Source organism: Halichoerus grypus, chromosome X, assembly GCF_964656455.1.
Source record: "Halichoerus grypus chromosome X, mHalGry1.hap1.1, whole genome shotgun sequence".
NCBI lineage: Eukaryota > Metazoa > Chordata > Mammalia > Carnivora > Phocidae > Halichoerus > Halichoerus grypus.
In genome coordinates, this window is record NC_135727.1 from 119,196,262 (window position 1) to 119,223,424 (window position 27,163).

The 27,163-nt window shown below is 41.3% G+C and overlaps 1 protein-coding gene and 1 long non-coding RNA gene across 3 annotated transcripts in view; both read right to left on the minus strand.

Moving 5' to 3' along the window:
• Positions 1-5,112: 5,112 nt before the first annotated feature.
• LOC144380358 (uncharacterized) lies at positions 5,113-9,089 on the minus strand. The gene is made up of 2 exons (XR_013444493.1): positions 8,909-9,089; positions 5,113-6,439 (listed from the first exon to the last, which is right to left on the minus strand). It is a non-coding gene; the product is annotated as an uncharacterized LOC144380358 (long non-coding RNA).
• Positions 9,090-26,316: 17,227 nt separating this feature from the next.
• The window catches only part of SYAP1 (synapse associated protein 1), a 28,986-nt gene continuing 28,139 nt past the window's right edge, over positions 26,317-27,163 (minus strand). Inside the window, exon 9 of one of the 2 annotated variants that reach the window (XM_078064672.1) lies at positions 26,317-26,472. In XM_078064672.1, the coding sequence (XP_077920798.1) occupies positions 26,348-26,472 (125 nt within the window). In that variant the 3' untranslated portion in view covers positions 26,317-26,347. Of the gene's footprint in view, positions 26,476-27,163 lie in introns of both variants that reach the window. The other variant, XM_078064671.1, reaches the window with a different exon arrangement.

Here is a 27,163-nt window from a genome sequence, read left to right on the forward strand (position 1 = left end):
CCATGCTTCACCTTCTTAAAGGTAAAATTCCCAGCAAGATGCATAATAAATGTAGGGGTAATGCTTTTTCTAACCTGTTCAGGGAGCTGAGTGTCAAAATGCACAGTAGTTAAATAATGGCACAACTGAACACCATGCAATTACTAAGAATGATAAACATTGTTTTAATTTGACCTAGAAAACATACATAGCATGGTGAGCTTTAAAAGAAAAAATTCCAGGGGCACCTGCCTGGCTCAGTCGGTAGAGCATGTGACTCTTGGTCTCTGGGTTGTGAATTCAAGTCCCATGTTGGGTGTAGAGCCTACTTAAAAAAAAAAAAAAATCGGGGCACCTGGGTGGTGCAGTTGGTTAAGCGACTGCCTTCGGCTCGGGTCATGATCCTGGAGTCCCGGGATCGAGTCCCGCATCGGGCTCCCTGCTCAGCAGGGAGTCTGCTTCTCCCTCTGACCCTCCCCCCCTCATGCTCTCTCTCTATTTCATTCTGTCTCAAATAAACAAATAAAATCTTAAAAAAATAAAAATAAATTAAAAAAATAAAAAATAAAAATCCATTTGGGAGGGGTTAGGGGATGGACAAAAGGGGTGAAGGAGAGTGGGAGATAAAGGCTTCCAGTCATGGAATTAATAAGTCACAGAGATAAAAGGTACAGCATAGGGACTATAGTCAATGATACTGTAATAGCCTCATATGGGGACAGATGGGAGCTACACTTGTGGTGAGCACAGCATACCGTATAGTGTTGTTGTCAAACCACTCTGTTGTACACCTGAAACTGATGTAACATTGTGGGTCAATGACACTTCAATAAAAAGAAGCCATTTATATAGAATTGCCCGTTTGTTTATAAAGAGATATTTAGAAGGATATTAATCAAAATGTTAATAATGTGTTTCCCTGGGTGGTGAGATTTGGGGGTATTTTTACTTCATGATTTTCTGTGTTGTTTAATTATGTATGGAAAAAAGTCAGTAGTTATCTTTATTATGAAAACAAAAGAACTATGTAAGTGATGTCAAATCTTAAAACATGAAAAATAATTGTATTTATTTTATTTATACATGGTCTTATTTCAAAAGGGATTTGGGTATATGTGTGTATGTAGGGTTAAAGATCTATATCATGCTATTCATTCATTCCTATGTATATATGGGGGGGAATGAGGAGAAAGTGAATATGAAAGAAGGATGGGAAAAATAAGATGAAGTCATGGGTGAGCTGAATCCATAAAACACATGCCTTGAGGTCTTGTACACAAGCTGGAGGTGAACCAAATTTTTATTTTGTGCTTCTTGACAGCTGAGAAAAGAGGAAAACACAATTTACAGAGTGATTCACAATACTGTAAAATAATAAAGTGGTTGCTCAAGAGAAACATAGCTATTACTGCTCCTGAGAGAAATATGAATTTTAGAGGTCCTATAACATCTTTAATGTAGGCAATGGTGGTTTTAAAATCTGTCCACAAGTTCGCTGATGCTCCTTCCTCCAAAAGGTGGAGTATGATTCCCCTCCTCTAGGGTGTGGGCCAGCCTTAGTGGTTGGCTTCTAAGGAATATAGCATAACAGAAGTGATGCACAGCTTCCAACACCGGTCAGAGAAAGAATAGCTTCTGCCTTGTCCTCTAGGTCTTGGATCATTCTCTTCTTCCTTGGGTCAGACTAACCTGATTTTTTTTATATACCCATTCTTTGTTTAGATTTTTGTCGTAAATGTCTTCAAAGAGGTCTCTGTCAAGACTTAGTCCAAAGCTCTATAAAGCACTTTGCTTATCTCTGCTGGGATCCATTGTTAGGGTTATATTTTAGGTTTGCGAGGGCTATCATTTTTTTTTATTTCGTGAGTCTTGAAAAGGCACCCCATGTTCTGTCTTCATTAATTATTCTCACATTTGCTCAAGGAATTGTCATCCGTTAAGAACTGTGCCTGCCAGGAAGGTGAAGGTCCCAAGATAAACAGTTCCTCCTCATTGGGTAGGGAGTATTCTCCCCATGCTCCCTAAGGGCTCTGCACATAACCTGAATATGGGCCCATTTATTCAGATGTTTATTAAGCAGCCATGTATCTGAGGCACAAAACAGTTTTTATGAATATTAAGTTCAGTGATGTCCCAGCTCTCTGTTGTTTCACGTGCTCTGACAATCATTTTGCAGGAAACGCAAGGCACTCAAAGTAGACTCACCACAGTCACAGAGAGAGGATTCTGTTGGCCTCATAACCATTATTGGGGAGCTGGAACTCTCAGAGTTCATAGCTGGACACAGGGCCATTTGGAGTTTTAGCCTATAGTATTATCCCTAAGGGAACAGGCTTCCAACTTGCTAGGTTCTTATGCCCTGTCGATGCAAGGGTGAGAAGTCTCACATATTCTAAACAACGCATGTCTTGAGTATCATTGATTTTACCAATTCGAGCCCATTTCTCTCACCTGTCATACTAGCTAACAAACTACTAATTCCACCAATGAAAACCAATTTCTAACCTTCATTCTGCTACTTAGCAAAGCTGCTGGTTTGATTGAGCTATGGCTGACAGAACCATTTGTAGCTGTAATATGGAATATGGACTCCCTGATTAATATAGCTGACCACCCTTGGTGTGTAAAGTCCCGAGTAGAGTCATTGCCAGCCCTTAATTTAATGCAACACACACACACACACACACACACACACACAGGCTGCTACTACTACTACACTTCTTGCTGACAGTAAATTACAGACCTCATCAAACTGTAAGGGCCAAGGGCAGGCTCCTCCAAAATGTGCCACGTTAGTATGCAGATTATTTCAAGCTGAAAATAACCAATGCCCATAAACACTCAGGAAGAAACCTGGAACTTCCCCCTAACTACCTAAACGAATATGGAGGACTTGCTCTGAGAGCTAGCACCATAAATAACTATATTAGACTATGAACTAGGTATGGTAGACAAGAAGGAACCCAGCAAGCCTGTTTGATCAAATTCCTCTTTGTGTCTCGTTGTTTGAGTGGCCCAGCAAACATGTTTACCAAACATTTACTTTTTCATCTTCATGAAAGTCGCTTTCCTTCCCTTTGAAGTCCCAGACCCCTACCCTCTTCTTAGTTCAGGAGGTCCTTTATACTTCATTTTGCCTGTCTTTGGACTCTCATGTCTGTGTGGATCCCTCATATGTACATAATTAAATTTTATTTTCTCCCGTTAATCTGTCCTTTGTCAATTTGATTCTCAGACTAGCTAGAAGAATGTTGAAGGATAGAGGAAAATTTTTCTTCCCCAGCCATACCTTATAATATGTTCAAAGGTATTGACAAATCTAAAGGAGCAGTGTTTCTATTAGAAGAGCAGAAACCTAGAAAAGGGAGAGTCAGGGAAGCCTGGCTGACAAAGCCAACACGCAATGTCTGGGGGAGAGAGAATTTTGTTCCGAAAAAGAGAACTTCAAAAATAATGGCCCTATTCACAAGCCTAATTCCTAGTGTAGGGATGGAGGCCCCATCATCCTAATGCCTTTGAGCAGGGAAAATTGTTTTGATTTCTTACCAAACAATCTTACCATTATAATCTGGCTCCTAATGTGAATCTGACTAGAGAGAGAGAGAATGTAGATATGTGTACCTTTCCATCCAGTGAACTACTTCCATTGCTTATTGTTAATAAAGGGACATTTTGACTTTGTAAATCAGGCCTGAGGGCTGTTCTGGAAAGAACATATCCTGAGGGTCCCTCCAGGAAGCCCCTCTGGTGCCCAGAGTATCTTAGGTGTACCATGTTATCCATCCCTAGCATTTTGTACTTCTCATCCCCAGCCAGTCCCACTCTTCAGTGTAAAGGCTTGTTGAATTGACTCTTTCCCCCAACCACGTGGTAAATGAAGTGAGGGCAAGGACAGTCCCCAATAACTCTTGTATTACCACTGCCCCACAGAATATAACACTCAGAAAACTCCAAATACTTATTATGAAGAGCCTCTGAATAGATAAAAGTAATCATTTTTCTGAACCTGTACAGATGAAAGCCAAACCCTCAATTCCCCAAGGTGATATTCCTTTGTGCAACCTCTTGGAGAGTTTCCTGGTAGCAACAGCCCCCAGCTACACTGAGAAGACCTCAGCCAGCCACAGGACCAAGATCACCCAGGGATAAACTTGGTGGCAATAGAAAATTTTCATTCATCAATTAAACATTTGAGCACCTACTACATTCTGAGCACTATATTAGACACTGGGCATACGACGATTTAGAATAAGGGCGCCCAGGCCAGTAATGGGCAGTGACATGCATAAACAACATAATTCCGAGGATACAGGTATTGCAAAGTAACTTTTTTTTTTTTTTAAAGATTTTTTTTAAATTTATTCATAAGAGACAGAGAGAGAGAGAGAGAGAGAGGCAGAGGGAGAAGCAGGCTCCCCGCTGAGCAGGGAGCCCGATGCGGGACTCGATCCCAGGACTCTGGGATCATGACCTGAGCTGAAGGCAGACGCTTAACCATCTGAGCCACCCAGGCGCCCCGCAAAGTAACTTCTTGAGGACTATTTTCTTCTGGTGGTAGAGAGATTTAAGGAAGGTTTAAGGTAACATCTGAGCTGTGTCTTGAAGGGTCAATGGGAGTTAAATTAACCATGCTAGTTTGACTAGTCCACCTCAGTATTTTCAAAGAAAGAAAAGCTCCTACTAACCTTTAAAGCAGCCAGGAGTATTATTTCATCAAGAGTTAAATTTCATGTTTGTTGGATACTATTAGGGTTGTAGGTAGTCGTAGGAGTATTTGCCTTTTCATAGAACAGAGAGCTTATTGTTTAATTTGATTACCCAATACCATCCTTCTGAGCTAACCCTGATTAAAGTCCTTATAGGAATTTGGCCAAGTTTAGTATTTGCTATACACTTCCACATTTCTGGCAGACACTAAAAGATTTAGAAAATGATGGGGCGCCTGGGAGTCTCAGTCGTTAAGCGTCTGCCTTCGGCTCAGGTCATGATCCCAGGGTCCTGGGATCGAGCCCCACATCGGGCTCCCTGCTCTGCGGGAAGCCTGCTTCTCCCTCTCCCACTCCCCCTGCTTGTGTTCCCTCTCTCGCTGTGTCTCTGTCAAATAAATAAATAAAATCTTAAAAAAAAAAAAAAAAAGATTTAGAAAATGATTTTACTTCATACCCAGATTGTTCAGGCATATTGATGGCAGGCCATGGAGGGTATGATTAGATTGGTACACACTGGGGAGCCAATTCCAGCAGGAAGAGGATACACCCAAAGTTCTTGTCATGTATGGAATATTGGGAGAGTACATGCATTTCAAAAACTCAAATATCACATACATATATTGCATATTTAAGTATAGGCATTCATGAATTTTGTTCTGATTTCCCCAAGTCTCAGTTTTAATTATATACTTTCAAGGTAATGGAAACTATGTATATAAAGACAATGGTAAAAAACATAAAATATTCGTGGGTTAGGATCTCTTAACACACACACACACACACACACACACACACACACACACACACGGGCACCTGGGTGGCTCATTTGATTAAGCACTGTCTCTTGATCTTGGCTCAGGTCTTGATTGCAAGGTCATTAGTTCAACCCCATGTCAGGCATAGAAATTACTTAAAAACAAAAACAAAACAACCTGCTTTTGGCATTATGGTCTAGTCTCTCTGACAGTCTTCTCCCTCCAAGTTCAGGGTCTCTAAGTTACAGACCTTTTAGAACTGATGGGGTCCCAGTCTTAGGATTATTTTTAGCACAAATATATTTACTACTACTACTACTACTACTACTACTACTACTACTACTACTACAACAACAACAACAACAAAGGTCTTATTTTTGAATAGTTATCTGAAGATTGGGCCCCACCAAATACTTCTTGATCCATTGAAGAATAGTATCTCACCCACAATGGATGCTTTGGTGAATATGGTTAACCAACCGTTTCTTCCATAAGATGTTCCAGGATAAAGATTCATTATATTTCCAGCTGGCTTTAGTGCCAGCAAGGTATCCAAATCCCCATTCTTTAGTTCTTCTGAGGCTCTTCCAGGAATATTGGGGCTGGTATTTAATTAAGTCTACATCTAGTACCGAAGCCATTATATTATAAAGAGTTTTACGGTCTTTGTAAGGGTTGCCAGCTTAGTGGCTTGGTCTGCCTGATTATTCCCTTGAGCAATCAAACAATTTGGGGTGTCCTCAGCATTGGACAATAGCTGATGGGTCACCATTGCATCCAGCTCTTTGTTGTCCTTGATCCATAAAACTGCTCCCATCCGTGATTATCCTAAGGTCTGGAATTTCCAATGGCAGATCCACGAAATCAGGATGGCTGGAATAAACTTGTTCTGGTGATCTTTCTGAGTGGCCCATACAGCAACAGACAAACATGGGCCAGTGTGGTGATTTTCTCTGAAGTTTACTTCAAGTTGTCTAGCTTCAGTTTGCAGGGCTTCTGGAAAAAAGGACAGGTTTAGTTTTCAATGGTTTCAAGTCAAGAAAATGGGAGAAAATTGGAAACCTTAGTTTAATCAAAGACCTAATAAAACATACAAACTTTGTTGTTCTAGACAGATTAAAGATAAAAACCTTTGCTTACCATTTAGACCAATAATCTCAAAGAACTGTCATTTTAACAGAAGAAAACCAAATCCCAAGCTCATACCATGTACTTGATATTAAAACTCTTACTCCAACAAGATGAATATATTTTTTTATTTTATTATTTCTTTAAGAGAGACAGAGAACACATGCAAGAGCAAGGGGGAGGGTCAGTGGGAGGGGGGAATGAAGGGGAAGGGGGAAGGGGGTAGTGAGGGGGGAGAGAAGCTTAAGATGTGGGACTCAGTCTCATGACCCTAAGATCCTGACCTGAGCCGAAATCAAGAGTTGGATGCTTAATCAACTGAGCCACCCAGGTGCCCTGCAACAAGATGAATTTTTAAAGACTTTATGCAGTCTTTTTCCTGTCATCTCCCATGTTGATATAAACTTATTTTGACAAGAACATCCAGGACACTGCATGGATCAGAGTTGCTGTGGATGCTGTGATATACTGACCAAAATCTCCACTAGGAATGAAGGACTCTCAGCTGTGGGGAGGCTGCCAACCATTCCCAACTCTGAGGCCATCAGGGATAACCTTGACCGAAGACAGCTGCCTTGGGAAGGCTGTGTCCTCTTCCCAGGTGGTCACGTCCAATGGTTGTTATAGAAGTCCAGCCCCTTCGCCCCAAATTAGGATGGTTCTGAAGGGTAATCCAACTTTGGAACTCCTCAGAATCAGCTAAGGCTTCTGTTAATATTTTATTACTGTTCAACTTCTGCCTCATTTTGCTCTTTTACTTTCCCTTCTCTTTCCCAGGGGTTGATTACTCCCTAATAAACTTTTTCCATGTTCATGCTCTATAATCTTAGTCCTGACCATGTACAAAATTCCTTACCAAAGACTTCCTTCTCACAAGCCTTCTACAACTTTCCTTTTATACAGTCAGATTTTGTTCTAACTTTACCCTGTTTAAATAACCAGTCTCTCTTTCCTTGCATACAGAGTTGTTACCCTTATTATTTCCAGTCTTAGATCACCCATAAAACTTCATGAAGCATTAGACAAAGCTCTAAGTTTTTTCCCTTTTCTGACAAATTTTGCAATGGAAATAACACAAACTTTTACATTAAATGCTGATAATTCTAAAGACATGTCCATTGTAATTAAACTGACCACCTTAAATTAGCTTTAATGCCAAATATTTTCCAAGATCATGGGAACTTGAACATTTGGGTTAGTTTCCATCTGAGTTTTAAAATGCCCAATTCTTACAAGTGCTTGCCTTTAAACCAACTGAATAGAGCTCTTTTACAAATTAATTTTAGCAATGCCATCAGGAGGTAAAGAAAATAGCTCACATTTATAACATACATGGACACACATACAAAAACACAAGATGCAAACAAAATCTTAAAGGACTGATTTCTCAACAGCTCCTTTTTACAAAAAAAATCTAATTGCAGGGGCGCCTGGGTGGCTCAGTCGTCAAGCGTCTGCCTTCGGCTAAGGTCATGATCCCAGGGTCCTGGGATCGAGCCCTGCATCGGGCTCCCTGCTCAGTGGGAGTCTGCTTCTCCCTCTCCCACTCCCCCTACTTGTGTTCCTGCTTTCGCTATAAATAAAATCTTAAAAATAAATAAAATATTAAAATGTCAAATAAATAAAATCTTAAAAAGAAAAAAAACAAATCTAGGGGCGCCTGGGTGGCTCAGTCATTAAGCGTCTGCCTTCGGCTCAGGTCATGATCCCAGGGTCCTGGGATTGAGCCCCGCTTCGGGCTCCCTGCTCCTCAGTAAGCCTGCTTCTCTCTCTCTCACTCCCCCTGCTTGTGTTCCCTCTCTCGCGGTCTCTCTCTCTCTCTGTCAAATAAATAAATAAAATCTTAAAAAAAAAAAAACAAACCTAATTGCAAGATGATATTATAATTTATGGGTCTGTTAATTGGTTATTTTTCTCCAGGGTCTAATGAATATCATAGCCAAGAAGTGTTGCAAAAAAAAAAAAAAAAAAAGATTGCCCAATTTTGGAGAATACAGCCCAAAGGGCCGCATGTGGGGATCAAATCCTCATTTCCCAATTACACCTTAGCCGGTTTTATTCAAAGACAGCAAAAGACGTAGCAACAAGCAAACCAGACAAAGCCCAGAGTCGCTCTGTAAGCCTTGGTTCTGTTGGTTCCTCCCCAAAAGTTGGGGCTTCACCGACTGAACCAAATGGCTTCCTCCCCAGCCTTTTTTTAAGCATGCAAGAAAAGGAGACTAAGAGAACCAAAACCCTGCAGGGGAAGGCAACTAAACGGGAGGAAGAAATCTAAGAGAGCCAACCCAAACGGGAGGAAGAAATAAGCTCATGTGCTGTCACGCACGAAGTACTCACCAAGAGAAGTCTGTCCAAACCAAACCCCCAAACCGTTTCCTTGTGGCAGGAGTTGAAGTAGGCGCTGAAGGCCAGCAGTGCCCAGTCGGGGTGGGGCCCTGGGGACGGTCCCTAGGACAAATAGTGTAGGCAGCTGCTTAGACTTATCACCAGACTCCTGTCACCGGCTGGGGGCCCAAAGAAGCACGGGCAAAGAGCAACCGGCTGGTTTGCCAAATTTGTAACCAAGCCCAAGCTCATCTTGCCCGATGCACAACCAAGCCAATCGCTGAGACAACGAGCGTGCAGCAAGGAAAGAGGCAGCCAAACGACCGACGGAGACAGGAGAGTAAGCCTCAAATCCACCTCCGACGGAGCAGAGTCAGGGAAATTTAAAGGCAAAGGAAAAAGGTCTGGGTAAAAATCTGCAGCTGAGCTTATGAGTCGGCAGCTGCAATTAGTCCCATTCACCAAATTTGGTTACCGATTTCAACGAGACGTTTACTTCAGAGAAAATTTAATATAAGGAATGATTAACCAGGGGTTGGGGGGAGAGGAGAAGAATGATTAGCCCATATTTTGAAGAGCCTTTTGGCAAAAAGGAAACACTAAGGTAGCTGTTTCCAGCAATTGCTCCTGGAACTGGAGGGGAGAAAGAAGCAGTTGGAATTATTGAGGCTGACCAGCCTGGAGGAGGGGACCAGACCTGTGATGAGGGGGCGTCGATGCTGGGGTCTCTCGGGGCACCATGAGCTTGGTTCTGGGGGAAAGCTGCAAATGGGAATTAACTGCTACCACTGAAACTCATTACAGCCAGGTGAAATTTGTGCGGACAAAGCGCAGAAACAAGTCCTCTCTCCCTTCCAGCCTGCCCTCTAGCGCCTCCCAATGGCAGGGCCTAACAGGGAGTCCCTGGCCAAGGAGAACCAGGGCACCTGGGAGGGCAGATGTAAAGCTCAGAGAGGGAAGCTTAATGACGGGCACAGGTTGTCAACTTCTGGCTGACTGGGGTCCTGGAGGCCCTCAGCTTGAGCTGGGCTGTAGTGGTGTCAGACTTGGTGGGGGGGGGGGTTGAGTCCCAGGGGTCTGAGTGGCCCAAATGGCCAAGGGATGTATTCAGTGTCATTATCAATGCTGAATTTCTAACAATAATTTTTTCATATCATCCAATATCCAGTCCATTTGCAAATTTACCCTACCGTCTCAAGGATATGTTTTAGATATATAATACATATATAATGTGTAATGCATATATTAGCTCTAAAATACGTATAAAATATATCTAATAACATATTTTTAAATTTATTGAGGTAAAATTCACATAACATAAAATTAGCCATTCTATTTATTTATTTAAAGATTTTATTTATTTATTTATTTATTTGAGAGAGAGAGAGAGCACAAGCAGGGGGAAGGGGGAGTGGGAGAGGGAGAAGCAGACTCCCCACTGAGCAGGGAGCCCGATGTGAGGCTCCATCCCAGGGCCCTGGGATCATGACCTGAGCCGAAGGCAGATGATTAACCAACTGAGCCACCCAGGTGCCCAAAACTAGCCATTTTAAAATGCACAGTTCAGGGGTACCTGGGTGGCTAAGTGTCAACTCTTGATTTCGGCTCAGGTCATGATCTCAGGGTCGTGAGATCGAGCCCTGCGTCAGGCTCTACGCTGGGTGTGGGGTCTGCTTAAGATTCTCTCTCTCTCTCTTCCTGTCTCTCCCCCCCAAAAAATAAAAAATAATAAAATAAAGTGAACAATTCGGTGGCTTTGGTACATATGCAATGTTGTTCCATCACCTCCTCTATCTAGTTCCAGAACATTGCCATAATTCCAAAATAAAACCCTATACTCATTAAGCAATTTCTCCCCATTCTCTCCTCCAACTACCAATCTTTGTTCTGTCTCTATGGATTTACCCATTCTGAATATTTCATATAAATGCAATCATACAATATGTGACCTTCTGTGTCTGACTTCTTTCATTTACCATAATGTTTTATATATGTATAAATTTTTATTTTTTTTATTTTTTTATTTTTAAAGATTTTTTATTTATTTATTTGAGACAGAGAGAATGAGAGAGAGAGCACATGAGAGGGGGGAGGGTCAGAGGGAGAAGCAGGCTCCCTGCCGAGCAGGGAGCCCGATGCGGGACTCGATCCAGGGACTCCAGGATCATGACCTGAGCCGAAGGCAGTCGCTTAACCAACTGAGCCACCCAGGTGCCCCTATATGTATAAATTTTTAAAGTATAATTCACATTGGAGGGGCGCCTGGGTGGCTCAGTCATTAAGCGTCTGCCTTCGGCTCAGGTCATGATCCCAGGGTCCTGGGATCGAGCCCCACATCGGGCTCCTGGCTCAGCAGGGAGCCTGCTTCTCCCTCTCCCTCTGCCTCTCCCCCTGCTCATGCTCTCTCTCTCTGTATCTCTGTCTCAGATGAATAAATAAAAAATCTTTTTAAAAAAAGTATAATTCACATTGGAAAGGTGGCTAGCAGTGACTGTGACACCTTATCATTCCTAATACTACTTAACTTTCTCTCTCTTTTCTTTCCTGATCAATATTTTTTCTTCATCAAGCCTAATCTTGGTTTATATGCATTCATTCATTCATTTCTGCTTAAGTTTTTATTTTTTCTTTCTACTTTTTTGGTCTGTAATAAAATTACCTTTTGATGATTTATATTATTATCATTTTAAAGATTTTATTTATTTATTTGAGAGAGAGAGAGAACATGAGCAGGGGCAGGGGCAGAGGGAGAGGGAGAAGCAGGCTCCCAGCTGAGCAGAGAGCCCAACATGGGGCTCGATCCCAGGACCCTGGGATCATGACCTCAGCCAAAGGCAGCCACTTAACTGACTGAGCCACCCAGGTGCCCCTTTTAAAGATTTATTTATTTATTTAAGTCACCTCTATACCCAACGTGGGGCTTGAACTCACAACCCCGAGATCAAGAGTCACGTGCTCTACTGACTCAGCCAGCCAAGCACCCCAAGAGACGTTTTAAAGAGATGAAATGGTGGCCTCTAGGTAGTGGGAGTTGAGGGATGGGGATGTGTAAAATTAGAAAGTGATATTTCTTTTTTTTTTTTTTTTAAAGATTTTATTTATTTATTTGACAGAGAGAGAGCACAAGTAGGCAGAGTGGTAGACAGAGGGAGAAGGAGAAGCAGGCTCCCTGCTGAGCAGGGAGCCCGATGCGGGGCTCGATCCCAGCACCTTGGGATCATGACCTGAGCCGAAGGCAGACGCTTAACGACTGAGCCACCCAGGCGCCCCAGAAAGTGATATTTCTTAACCTGTTTTTGGAAATTAAAAGGAGAACATACAAACAAATGTGCAGCTTAATAAAGTATCTTCAAGCAAACACACTGGTGACCATAACACAGGTCAAGAAATAGAACTTTGCCAGCCACCCCCAGGATCCCCTCTGAAGGCCTGCCCCAGTCACTGCTCCCTCTCTTGGAAGACCCCCCCAACTCCTATAGTCCTCCTTCCTTTATTGTTCACCCAAATGTGCGTCACCAGGTATCACAGTTTAATCCTGCCCATTTGGGTCAATGTCTTTTAAATCATTTTTATCTGCATTTTCCCCTCCATCCCCCTTCTTTTTTCTTTATAATTTTTCTGTAGAAGAAACCGGGCCCTTTGATCCCAGCAGCTTGAAATGTTGCTGATTACAAACTCCAGATGTAGTTCCAGGAGCAACTGTGTCCTGGGAATTTCCTGCAAGTTGGCAGTTGGATGCCCAGGCTTGAGTCCCCTCTGTTTTGATCACTTTGACATAAGCTTGGGAGACATAAAATGGTGCTGGTTTCTCTGCGTGGGAACCACCCATATTCAGTGCCTGGTTCATTCATTCACTGAGGGTTGTAAAATGGTGATAGTCTATTTTCAAATGGTTAAAAAGCTAGTTTTATGTATATTTCACCACAATTTTTGAAAAGGTGAAAAAAATGTGTGTTCATACATGTGTGCTGTCCTTTGATGTATATAGGAAACAAAACTAGAAGGGTATACAACAAAGTGTTAATGATGGCTGTCTTGGTGGTAAGACTATAGGTGTTCATTTTTACTATATCTGCCTCAAAGTTTTTCACTTAGTATATATCACTTTAATAATATAAAGCATCGGGCTCCCTGCTCCGCGGGGAGCCTGCTTCTCCCTCTCCCACTCCCCCTGCTTGTGTTCCCTTTCTCACTGTGTCTCTCTCTGTCAAATAAATAAATAAAATCTTAAAAAAAAAAGAAAAAAGAAAAAGTCTCTTTTACTTGTCATGAGCTGTTAGGGATTAAAGCTGTTCTGTGATTTTCACTTGTGTGTGTGTGTGTGAGAGAGAGAGTAATTTTCACTTTTAGGTCATGGTAGAGACATCTTATTGCCCACTCTGAGATCAGTTCTTTCCTCTTTCTTAGTAATAACTCCCCCCGCCCCAATTATTAGTTGGGAACATAGACATGGAAAATAAGACTACATTTCTCAGCCTCCCTTGGAGCTGGGCTGGCCAAGTGACAAAATCCTGGCCAAGTGGCTAGGAGCGGAAATGTAGTGTGGCTGGTTTCTTCTAACAGGCCTGAAGATGGTGCCATTTCCACCACCCAGATTCTGGGAAGCCAGATAACCCCTTTAGGGAGCCAAGGACTGGAAGGGCCACAGTCCCTAACTGCTTCTTGGAGCACACTTAGCCTTGCTCCCCTTCCTCTAGACTTCACTGATGTGAAATAGAAATATGCATCCAGTTTAGACCACTGTAAATTTGGATTTTCTGTCACATGCCATCAAATTTATTCCTGAATCATAGAAAGATAATATACATAGATTTGCTTCTAGGGGAGAAGAGCGTCTAATGCTTTTTCACCTGCTCTCCCACATCATACCATAGGGACAAAAAGAGAATCCTAAAAGCTTCCTGAGTAAAAAGACAGGTCACATACCAAGATTCAAGAATCAGAATTGCATTGGTTTACCAACAACACTGCAAGCTAGAAGGCGATATAGCAATACCCTTAAAATCCTGAAAGATGGGCCACTCGGCTGGCTCAGTCAGAAGAGCATCTGATTCTTGATTTGGGGTTGTGAGTTCAAGCCCCACATTGGGTGTAGAGATTATTGAAAAAAAAATCCTGAAAGAAAATTTTTTCCCACCAAGAATCATATACCCAGCAAAGTACAGATACGGAATGAACTCAAGAGTGGCTATGTGACCTGCTTTGACAATTGGAATGTAGGCAGAATAGACATGTATCACTTCTGAGCAGAGGCTTAAGGGTGATCTCTGGTTAGCTACACCCTTTTTCCCTCTGGTTTGAGACTGATGTCCCAGTCAGGGGTTGCTCCATCCCCTTGGTCCTGGGAAGAAAAGGCATAGAACTACAGCCAACCCATGAGGGACGCAGAACACACCTGAGAAAGGTTTGTTGTTGAAGACCAGTGTGGTGTTAGGATCATTTGTTACCAAAGCATAACTTAACCTTGGGTGACATACAAAGGGGTAACTGAGAAAAAAGAAAAATAGGAGATCCAGAAAAAGGGACCCAACAGAGGAAAAAAGGAGAAAGGAAGCCCTGAAGAAAGAAAGAAAGAAAGAAAGAAAGAAAGAAAGAAAGAAAGAAAGGAAGGAAGGAAGAAAGGAAGAAAGAAAGAAAGAAAGGAGGCCCTGATTCAAGAGAGCAAACAGTCCAGATTGGAACAGAAGGGCATGGGATTCCTGGAGGGATGTCCCCGGAAGTAGATAAAATGACTAACCTACCCAAGGTGTTACAATGTACTGATGTATTGAAAGGAGACCGTATTGAATGTATTTGTAGCAGAGACTCTGGCAAAGAATTGGGCAATAGGGGTATAGAAAATCAAGCAAATAAAAACATAAGGCAATTGTTAACTCAGAGACAAAAAAATTGAACAAGAAAACTACTATATTCAAAGGACACTCTATGACTAAGTTGTAAATAATATTCACATGGAAATAATGTAAAAAACAGATTAACAAAATTAAAACGTAACTATATTGGGAGGATGATGATGCCGAAGTGTGTGTGTATGCATGGGTGTGTGCGTGGGGGCACCCACACGTATGGGTGTGCTTGAAGTTTCTTTAACTCTTTCATACTTTTCTTCTTTCCATTTTGTTTTCTCTTTCTGGACTTCCTTTAGCTAGAGGTTGTACATTCTTTTTTTTTTTTTAAGATTTTATTTATTTTTTTATTTTATTTTTTTTTTAAAGATTTTATTTATTTATTTGACAGAGAGAGACACAGCAAGAGAGGGAACACAAGCAGGGGAGTGGGAGAGGGAGAAGCAGGTTTCCTGCTGAGCAGGGAGCCTGATGTGGGGCTCGATCCCAGGACCCTGAGATCATGACCCGAGCCGAAGGCAGACGCTTAACGACTGAGCCACCCAGGCGCCCCAAGATTTTATTTATTTATTTGAGAGAGAGAATGAGAGAGAGAGCACATGAGAGGGGGGAGGGTCAGAGGGAGAAGCAGACTGCCTGCTGAGCAGGGACCCCGATGCGGGACTCGATCCCGGGACTCCAGGATCATGACCTGAGCTGAAGGCAGTCACTTAACCAACTGAGCCACCCAGATGCCCCAAGGTTGTACATTCTGGAATGATCCTCTGATTTTTATCTTTTCTCTCCTTTCTACCTCCTATTTTGTTCTACTTTCTAGAAGATGGTCTCAACTTTGTCTTCTAATACTTTAATGAAGTTTTGACCCATGCTATCATATTTTAATTCTCTAGACCTATTTTGTGTTCTCTGAATATTCTTTTTCTATAGCATACTGTTATTTTTTCATGGCTGCAATGCTTTCTAATATCTCATTTAAGATATTAGAGTTTTTGTTTGTTTTAAATTCATTATAAAGTTTCCCATCAACCTTTCTCCTAATGGTTTTAGCATCACTAGTGACTATTAACTAGATCTTTACTTCATTTGGTACCTTTTGTACCTCTTATTAGCTGGAGTTCTTTTATACAGAAGAAATTTCCTTCATCAATTCTTTGTGTCATTGACTCTTCTTCAAAACTCCATCTATATCCTGAACACAGTAAGCAAAGGCAAAGAATAGCCAAGACAATTGAAGAATAAATACTTTGTCTCATCAATAGAAACCAGGGCTCTTGGAGAAATGCCTGATTCTAGGTCTGTGTCAGGAAATATAAAAGATGAGTTTGAGGGCGCCTGGGTGGCTCAGTCAGTGAAGCGTCTGCCTTTGGCTCAGGTCATGATCTCAGGGTCCTGGGACCAAGCTCCGCATCAGGCTTCCTGCTCAGTGGGGAGCCTGCTTCTCCCTCTCTCTCTCTGCTGCTCCCCCTGCTCATGCTCTCTTACTCTCTGTCAAATAAATAAATAAAATCTTTAAAAAAATAAAGATGAGTATGAAACATCTTGTCTCTGTGTGTGTGTGTGTGTGTGCGTGCAGCAAAGCAATGAAGCTATATGAAAGGCTACTAAGAGTTGAGTCAAGGGGCGCTTGGGTGGCTCAGTCGTTAAGCGTCTGCCTTTGGCTCAGGTCACGATCCCAGGGTCCTGGAATCGAGCCCGGCGTCGGGCTCCCTGCTCCACCGTGGGAAGCCTGCTTCTCCCTCTCTCACTCCCCCTGCTTGTGTTCCCTCTCTCGCTGTGTCTCTCTCTCTCTGTCAAATAAATAAATAAAATCTTAAAAAAAAAAAAGAGTTGAGTCAAAATCTCAGGGGTCTACTTGAAGAAGCTCCTATTGGACTGAGATAAGACAATTTAAAAATCAGTAAAGAGAAAAACTGCGATGGATAGACACACATCAGATATATTTAAACCCACTAATTCATAAGGATACTTAACTGACCCCTGGTTTAGAGCCTCAATTGTCCAAGTTAAGGTCCCTGCAATTCTTTGACTTTTCTTTCTTGGTCTCAAGGAGGTACCTGCAGCTCCAGCCATCACATCCATATTCCAGGGAGTAGGAAGGAGGAAAGAACGAGGTTGACTCAGCTTTTCTGGGGGTTCTCCCAAAGACTTTTACTTGCTTCTCATTGGCCATTCTCACTGGCTAGGGACACTGAGAAATGCACTTTTTAAAAGAAAAAAAAGATTTTATTTATTTGAGAGAGAGTGAGAGAGAGCACAAGCCAGGGGGAGGGGCAGAGGGAGAAGCAGACACCCCCCTGGGCAGGGAGCCCAAGGCAGGACTGGACTCGATTCCAGGACCTGAGTCTCATGACCTGAGCTGAAGGCAGCCGCTTAACCAACTGAGCCACTCAGGCGCCCCTGGGAAATGTACTTTTATTCCCACAAACTGAACACATTGCTGACCCTACAGATACCTTGTTAGTAAAAAGGAGAAAAATGATACTGGATAGGGAGCTAGCCGTGTCAGCCACACTTTTGTATCTTTAATTGTATCCCATTTCTAATTCCTAATATTATTTGTGCCTGCTTTTTTATCTTGATCAAATCTTAAAAAATCATTTTTGCGGGGCGCCTGGGTGGCTCAGCCGGTTAGGGGTCTGCCTTCGGCTCAGGTCATGATCCCAGGGTCTTGGTCCTGCTCCGCCACAGGAAGCCTGCTTCTCCCTCTCCCACTCCCCCGCTTGTGTTCCCTCCCTCGCTGTGTTCTCCCTGTCAAATAAATAAAAAAGAAAATCTTTAAAAAAAATTTTAAAAAATCATTTTTGCTTCTCTGATTCTTTGTCTTATTCTCCTGCTGTTTATTATTCTTCCTAATTTCTTTTTCTTTGCTTATTATGAAATCACTTTGTTTTTCTTATTTTGCCTTAGTATGTCAAAGACAGACATTTCTGAAAACATAGACAAAAACAAAGCGCTTGTAAAAAGGCATATAACCAGCATTAACATTTTGGCGTAAGGATAATTTTGGTGTAAGCATTTTTCTACGCACATACATGACCAACGTACGCACATGCATGCATTTTTTGGGAAGAAAAAGGTAATCGTGGTAAATAGATTCTTGTAATTTGCCTTTTATATTTCATCTAACATTATATGGTGAACATTCTTTCGTGTCAAATACAGACCTCTGATACTTTCTTAGGCAGGCAACAAAATCCTTTATCCCAGAGAAATCATACTCAGAGCCTCCGTGAACAAAACAGATGCAATTAAGGGTCGGGCCGACTAGGGAGGGGGCCAGTCCCTGCCAGGCGGCCGTCAGCTGAGCTCAGGAGCTACATGTTAATCTCCAGGGCGATGACTCAGCTTTCATTTGCATTACCATGGTGCACTGCAGGCAATATATTTTCAAGTTAAAAGCCAAAGGTTTCCTTTAAAGCTATTATTTCAAAGAATGAGACTTTTCTTTACCCAAATGACTGAAAGCTGCTGCGGGCTTTGCCTCACCCTCAGTTCCTTGGCAATTCTCAGATGGGGACTCTCTACTCCCATTCCTCTTCAGATGGTACAGATCTTTTGACTTTCACTGAGTATTTCTGTGAAGAAGAAACAAGCTTGAATATTGGTCTTTTTCGAGCCCTTGTACCTGCAGTGCTAATATTTGGGTAGAGTGGTAGATCTTGTAGCTAACGGGTTTTGTGCAGTTGTGATTTTCTATCTTTTTCTCCTAAATTGTGAGAAGGCCGTTATTTTTTTCTAGCTCGGTGGTATCTGATTTTCATGGCGGTTGTCTTAGTTTTTTACTGCTTATAGTTTTAATTTTCCACCTATGTTTCAAGGTTATGTAAATGAAGTCATTCTGTTCTTTTGGATCTTACTTACTTTGCTCATTTTATTTGTGAGAGTCAGAGATTCATTCACATTCTCGTGTGTGGCTCTTACTTATGTTCTTTGCTTTTCACTATGGTATATATTTCCATTCTATGTTGATGGTCGTTGGGGTTGGGTGCAACCTGAGGCCACTAGAACGCTATTGTGGACATTTTTGCACATATCACACTGGATATATCCTTCCTTTTATCTTCCATTTTACTAAGAAATGGTAATTTTCTTCATAAGTAGTTCTATCATTTTATACTCCCTGGGAGAGGAATTCCTGGTCAAAGAGAAGGGCATATTCAAATTTTCCTTTAAGTGATGCCGATTTTTGCTTTCTCCGTGAACCAGTGCGCACGCTCGCCATCAGTATATCCACAGTCCAGTTGTTTGACATGCTCACCTACTGCTATTTTCAGACTTTTACATTTTTGAGCATCTAGTGCATGTGAAATCCATCACTTAAAATGTTTACATATCATTCCATTGTATGGATGAGCCATCCCTTGTTAAATGAAGATTCGAATGTACAACATGTAGGTAGTTTCCAATTTTCAGTTTTATAATCAAAGCAGTGCTTGCTCAAGTCCTCAGGAAAAATTCCAAGACCGAAAATGCTGAACTAAATATTCTGTACATTTAAAATTTTGGTCCATATTACCCAATTGCCATTCAGAAAGGTTTTACTATTTTACATTCTCATCTACAGTATTTGCATACCTTTTCCCTCATACCATGGTCAAAAAAAATTTTTTTTTAAGATTTTATTTATTTATTTGACGGAGAGAGAGAGCACACAAGCAGGGGGAGTGGCAGGCAGAGGGAGAAGCAGACTCCCCGCAGAGCGGGGAGCCCGATGTGGGGCTCGATCCCAGGACCCTGGGATCGTGACCTGAGCTGAAGGCAGTCGCTTAACCGAGCCACCCAGGCGCCCCAAAATAACTTTTGTTGTTGTTGTTGTCAGAGAGAGAGAGAGTGAGCGCACACAAGCAGGGGGAGCCGAGCAAGGACTCTGGGATCGTGACCGGAGCCGAAGGCAGACGCTTTAGCCCACTGAGCCACCCAGGCATCCCGTCAAAAATAACTTAAAAAAAAAAAAGATCTTCTCTTTATAATCTAAATTTTAGAAGTCAAATGATGAAGGCTTTCAGAACAGCAGACCCCTGACTTGCCCTTCCCCAATTCCCACGAGCCATTGTTTTATTTATTTATTTATCTATCCAGGAGCCATCGTTTTATATTTTTTATTTTTTAAAAAAAATTTAAACTTTTTTTTTTAAAGATTTTATTTATTCATATGAGAGATATAGAAACAGCAAGAGAGGGGAGGAGGTCAGAGGGAGAAGCAGGCTCCCCGCTGAGCAGGGAGCCCGACGTGGGGCTCGATCCCAGGACCCTGGGACCATGACCTGAGCTGAAGGCAGTCGCCCAACCAACCGAGTCACTCAGGCGCCCCTGGAGCCATCATTTTAAACCTTTAGCAGTTTTATCTGTTTGCTTCTGTAGCTCATATGCTTATACCACTCTTTCTTGATGATTTTTCAGTTGTAAATTGTGGGAGAGGCCTCTAGTCGCCTACCCTACCAATTTTCCCTGTTTTTAGGGGGGCACACCTTTGGAATTCCTGAGGTTTTCGGGGTTCTGAAACATCAAAATGTCTTCCTTACCACCTGGCTACTGTTGCCTGCTCTGTTTTTGTTACTACAAATTTATACCTTTTCTTTTTACTCCTTTACTGTCATTTAGTGGGGTTTGTGGATGGAGTAGAGCTAAACGCATATATTTAATCTGACATATTCAATCTGAAAGCCCAAGATATCATCTCAGAAAATTAAAAACCACTTTGAAAACATTATTAAAATAGTATCTATCTGGGCACCTGGGTGGCTCAGTCAGCTAAGCTTCCGACTCTTGATTTCAGCTCAGGTCATGATCTTGGGGTAGTGAGATCGAGCCCTGCATCCAATCCTGTGCTGGGCATGAAGCCTGCTTAAGATCCTCCCTCCTGCTCTAATTAAAAAAGAAAAAAAAAAGTATTTTATAAAGGCTTCTCTTAAGATAACATTTAGGACATGGGATGGACTTTAAAACCAGGAGTACCTGGCTGGCCCCGGTGGTAGAGCATGTGACTCTTGATCTCAGGGTTGTAAGTCCAAGCCCTACACTGGGTGTAGAGATTACTTAAAAATAACACCTTAAACAAAACGAAAAAAAAAACAACCCAAAACCCAGGCAATTTCACCCTTTCATTTTTCTAAGGAAGCAACTGAGTGCTCCCTAGTTATCTCACCCAAACAAATCTTTTCCCCCCAGGGCTCTTTCCCCTAGGCCCAGAGCTTTGCAATTCCAGCTGCTCTTCAGAACGACTCAGGGAGTTTATAAAACAAAAACAAAAACAACCCTATGCCCAGGCTACATCCCCAACCAGTTAGCATCTCTGGGGGTGGGGCTTGGGCATCAGCATTTTTAAAGCTCCCAGGTGGTTCTCAAGTGCAGGGTCACTGCCTTCGGTCAAGAAATTCACTGGCTTAGTCTCATTCCTCAAAGTGTGGTACTAGGGACAGTAAGACATGCATCCCATGTTCTTGTTATGAAATTACTTTTGTGTGTTGTCCAGATTTGTGTCTATTTTCATGCCTTAATTTCACAAGCACTTGTTTTGTTAGTTCAATGAACAAAGAACGCTACACTAATCTTGCTGATGGCATTATTTTTTTTTTTAAGATTTTATTTATTTATTTGACAGAGAGAGACACAGCGAGGGAACACAAGCAGTGGGAGTGGGAGAGGGAGAAGCAGGCTTCCCACGCAGCAGGGAGCCTGATGCGGGGCTCCATCCCAGGACCCTGGGATCATGACCTGAGCAGAAGGCAGACGCTTGACGACTGAGCCACCCAGGTGCCCCTGATGGCATTATTTTTTAATAGAGATTTTATTTATTTGACACAAAGAGAGGGAGAGAGCAAGCACAAGCGGGGGAGCGGCAGGCAGAGGGAGAGGCAGGCTCCCTGCTCAGCAGGGAGCCCCATCCAGGACCCCGGATCATGACCTGAGCGAAGGCAGACACTTAACCGACTGAGCCAACTAGGCGTCCCACTTTTTTTTTTAAGTAAACTCCAGGCCCAGTGTGGAGCTTGAACTCATGATGCTGAGATCAAGTGCCACACACTCCACAACCTGAGCCAGTCTGGTGCTCCAATATCACATCTTGTGCCACACTCTTTTGGTAGAGGGACACGATTTAGCTCAGTTCCCACATCACGTTTATACCCTGCAGTGTCTCCATGAGAGTTAATGTTGTTGAGTGATGTGGCCATTTTGCTGTATCTTGATTTTTGCACTAAGTGCAATATGGCAGAGAATATTATGTACTTACTATTTTCATGATCATAATGTGGATTCTTTAGTGGTAGTTACCCAGATCCTCTATTATGTTGAATTGATCTATTATCTCTATTAGGTCAGTTGTGGGTTTTTTGTTTGTTTGTTTTTTAAGTAAGCTCTAGGCCCAACGTAGGGTTTGAACTCAACCCCAAGATCAAGTCACATGCTCTACCGACTGAGCCAGCCAGGTGCCCTATTAGATTACAGGCTTAAATTTTTTCCCCTCGGCTTTAGTGAGAACTGGTTAACCTTGGTGAGTTTGAGCTTTAGCCAGCAGAAAGCATCATCAGTGCTCATCATAGTTATCAGGAAAGAACAAGATAGATCAATATTACTATCACTACTGGAGGAGGGAAAAATCCTGCAGTAGCTTTAGAGTCAAAGACCTGCTGACTGGATTAGAATTATTTTTTATTATGAAGGACAACCCACTGCACTTGAGTAGTCGTCTACAGTGAAAGTAAAATGTGTTCTTAAAACTCAGTACCTTCTCAAGGCAGTTTTAATTCTAATAGAAGCCTACATACCAGGTAACTTTGCAATATTTATAGGTCCTTATTGGAAGACAATTTTTAGTTATTCAGGAAAAACCATTATAACGTATCTTATCACTAAAAATGAGGTTTATTCAGAACAAAGTGGAATATAGTTTTTTCATATTGGAAATAAATCAGAATGCACTGAATAAATGCTGTTAAAAACTAAACATAGTTTAACAACTGAAATCATAAACGGCTTCATCTGAACAAATCCCTAAGTGTGAAGACCAGATAAACAATTGATTTATAAGAAATATGTAACTGCATGTGATTAAAGCTTCATGAATATATATTTGTCATGTCATGAATCATTAGTTTTCTAAGCACCATCTTTTTTGGGTATTGTAACATGCATTTTGTAATTTTATTTTCCTATCAATATAGTCTGGAAATAATCATTAAAAAGGCCTGTTCCCCCCCCCATAAAACTGATTATATAAACTGTATCAAAATTCCTACCACTTATATTTTTAAAAGCTGAAACATAAATTTGCGAAAATTAAATGCCCCTCATTTTTGCTGTTGAAAAAGGTTTTACTTTAAAATGGAGGGAAAAATCTATTACCAGAAAGAACCATATCAAATTATTTAAATTATAGAAGCACATTCACTGAAGTCATGGTTTTTATACCAAAGTGGTCAAGGAGGGAAATAAACTATTGCAAGTTGGATGTGATCGTAAGGTTTTTTTTTTTTTTTTTTGTAAACCTTTAAAATGTCCTAAAAATCCTATTTGTAATAATAGTTTGTGAAAAACCATCTTGCTTACTGTAGGGTAGCTGAAAGCACTCCGAGTTACAAGTATCATTCATTGCTGCCTTATCTACTAAAAGATAAGGTTCTCTAGTTTCTTTTCAAAACTTACCAACTGAGATTTCCCACTTCTTGTAAGAAGTTGCCACTTTTGCACATGAATCTGTGACACTGTAAGTGAGCTGGCGGTAGCAGAGCACGAGCTCCTGCTGAGACTGGCTGCATCCGTGGACTTGACTTGCCATAAACTGCTGGAACTGCAAATAGTTTCCGTTTTTGTAAAATAAGACTCCATGTACCTAAAATTGGCCTTAAAGACATAGCTTGGGTCCATACTCTATTACCTTTCCAAATATTTTTACTTGATTTCATGTGCATGAACGTGCCATACGTGGTACATTCCATCCTTTATGGCCTTCGGGGGACATCAGCCCTCTGATGCCACTCAAGAACCTCAGAGAAAGTTTGTGAATATGTGAAACAATTCTCAGGGAGCCTTATCTCTGCACTTTGTGGTGTTGTCATTTTCCTCTGAAATGTGTGACATCAGAAAGATCTGACTTAGCAGGATCATTCATGGTCTTCCTGGGAGCTTGGTTCCTCTATTTGGCAGTGTGAAAAAGTGAATCGGCAGCAGGAACTAACTGCAACAGCAGAGGAGGCATCTGTAACACCAACTAGAAAGACCCCATCATCCAACGATGCTAGTGGAAGGATACAAAGTAAAAAGCACCAGCAACCTTGGTTGCCCTGAGGGCATTAGTGCGTTAGTCCAATTCGCCTCAAACTGTAAAGCCCATTCTAATCCCTGGGGGTCTCGGTAACGTGCAGGGTCTGGGCCAGCAGGTCTGTGGCATGGCCTGAAACCCTGCATTTCTAGCAAACTCCTAGGGCAGGCCATCGCTGGTTCCTGAGCCACACTGTGAGTAGTGAGGTACAATCCCCATAGTGTGAAGCTTATGTGTTTTTATGCTCAGCATAGCTTTTTGGCTATCCCCCAGGCATGTAATAAATACTTAGAAATTTTCCACCCAACATGGTTACAAATTATTTTTCCCTTTAAAGGAATACACTTCAGTTACCTGTATCACTTAAAAGAGCAGAACATTTTACTCCTATTTGAATCATAAAAATAGAGCATAACTGAATTTTTATGCTGTGTATTAAATCTTATTTTAGCCTTCTGTTTTCATAAAGCAATGCACAATTAGGTTGTTTTTAAATGCAATAAGAGTATCATGTAAAGTTCATAGTAACAACTATAATGTCTATTGTCATTTTAGTTTTTTTTACTTTCTCTGAAACCTTTGCTTTTTTGTATTTATCCAACAATGTGAATTTTAGCGCATATACCAAGAGCCAAGCACTGTCATATTCTGATCTGCTTACATCCAGGACTTTTAGCTACTTAAAAACATTTTACATGTTTCTTTCCCTCCAGAAAACTCTACTTTAAAAAAACCCAAACTTCTCCCTTCAATAGGATTATTTTAGAAGTTGCCAGTCACCATCTCTGAACCCAAACTCAGTAATCAGCAACTGTGGCACCACAAGTGGAGATCCCTTCATAATGGAGTCAGTGGTTTCACAGAATACGTGAGTTTATTGCTATAACCCAAGGGATCCTAGCTGAGACAGTCTGGCTCATTCACAAGTGTGTGCACCAAGCTACAAACAAGAGGAAAGCTTGGACGCACACCCAGTTCTCTCGTTGACTATACCTTTGCCAGAGGACCATGGACTAATTTTTATGGGGTGAAGAAAAGAAATATGTACGTTTTTCCTATAAAGGATTGTCTTAATTCTATTCCCTTTTATGAAATAAAGGTTCCTTGAAAAATATGAACGTTTTAGGAAGCAAATGCCTCGGAAGTGTTCTGACATTAAGCCACCTTGTTCTTTTAAAATACCATATCCTGGGGCGCCTGGGTGGTTCAGTCGTTAAGCCTCTGCCTTCGGCTCAGGTCATGATCCCAGGGTCCTGGGATCCAGCCCTGCATCGGGCTCCCTGCTCGGCAGGAAGCCTGCTTCTCCCTCTCCCACTCCCCCTGCTTGTGTTCCCTCTCTCGCTGTGTCTCTCTCTGTCAAATAAATAAATAAAATCTTAAAAAAAAAAAAAATACCATATCCTCTGAGCATGGGCCTGCTGGTGTAGCAGAATACAAGCAGGATTGAGCAGTGAAGTTCCACAAGTTGTACTTAGAGGAACACAATTTTATAAGGACTGACAGTTTAACTAAGACAAACAAAACTGAAACATTTATATGTGATGACGATTTAAACAAAAACAAGAGACTGTAAGGTGAATGGGCTTATGAAGGTCATTAATATAAAAAGGACAAAAGACCCCGCTTTCTACAAAAACTGTGATGTGGAATTTAGGAAAGCAACGATACTAAACGTGGTATAGTTAAAAAAAACAAAGAAACAAACAAACAACAACACAAGAAAGAAAAGGCCCCAGAGAAAAACAAATGTTTCTGCACAGTATTTCTCAATGTCAAATTGTGTGATGTTTACACTATGAAAATCAACATAATTATCTTACCTTTTGGCTTCTAGAGGGAATTTTAGAAAATACCTACCAAGAAAATAGTCTTGAAAGTGCTTCTTCTTAAGTTCTTTGGTACAATTTGGTCATTTTGATAGTTACCAATCCATTACGTAAGTACTTCAACAAATACATGTATCAGTGAAAATGCAACAAGAAGTACAAATGTTTAGGAAAAAAACAATTGAAGAATAAATTATAATTCTGACCTCATGGAAAACAGAACTCTAAAATTTTACTTGCATTTCTATGGCAAAGATATCCATAGTAACTACATGAATATCTCTAACTAGATTTATATTAAAGAAATATTACATAAAACATCCCTTTTTGATTATTAGAATAACTGTTCTATATACTTTTTATAAATGCAAAAAAGGCAAATTTCAGCTTGAAAAAAGAATAATCTTGAATTTCGTAGTTATACCAATCTTTTTTGCATTCTGATTCAGCGAGTGTCGTCATCTAGAATTTAATGTCAGTTACAGAATGTTAAGCATTATTCTTTTATTTCAGGAAAGAGCTAATTTTCCTCCTGCAGCATTTTCTCGATTTCCTTATCCCAGTTTTCATCTCGTTTCTCTGATTCTGTCACCACTTCATATTCCTGAAGTTCCTGTTGTAGTTCTTTTTCCCAATCTGCAGAATCTTCTGAAAGAAACAAATGAGAAGGAAAAGATTCTCTCTGAATTCACAATGCTGGTTTTAACAACTCGGTCAAGTATAATTCCCTGTGGAAGTCCTAGCCATGGTAATTTTTAACATCTCGAGCTTCCTCGCCATGTGTGCTCAGAAAAACTGACCAAATTTTAACAGTAACCGAAGGGAGATATGATTAGAAAGATAAATCGGTTAAGTGCTATATGTTTGGGTGTTATTTTGCTTTCTAAAACCTCTGCTTTTCCTTGTATTTAAATGGATAGTTGATAATTAATATTTGGTTGCAAATTAATTTTTACCACTATTAAGGATGACAGTGGTAGAAAAAAACAGCTAACATTTCTTGAGCAATCACTGAGCTGGGACTGTGCTAACTTCTTTCTACATATCACTCCCCCGCCCCCTTTTTTTTCCATCCTTAGAACAATCCAGGGACTAGATACACTGCTGCACATTTTTTAGGATGGAAAACAGAGGCTTAGCGAGGTTAAGTGCCTTGCCCAAGAACACCAAGCTTGATAGCACCAGGCATCCAGATGGAGCCAGATCTGCAGGCCCCACAGTCTGCGCGTAAGCACTTTAGCAGTAGTTTTCCTAGGATGGCAATGGATACCAGAACCTGAGGTCAGGAGGTCTCCTGATGAAGCCTGGCCCCTCACACTGGGCTCCATCTAAGCTC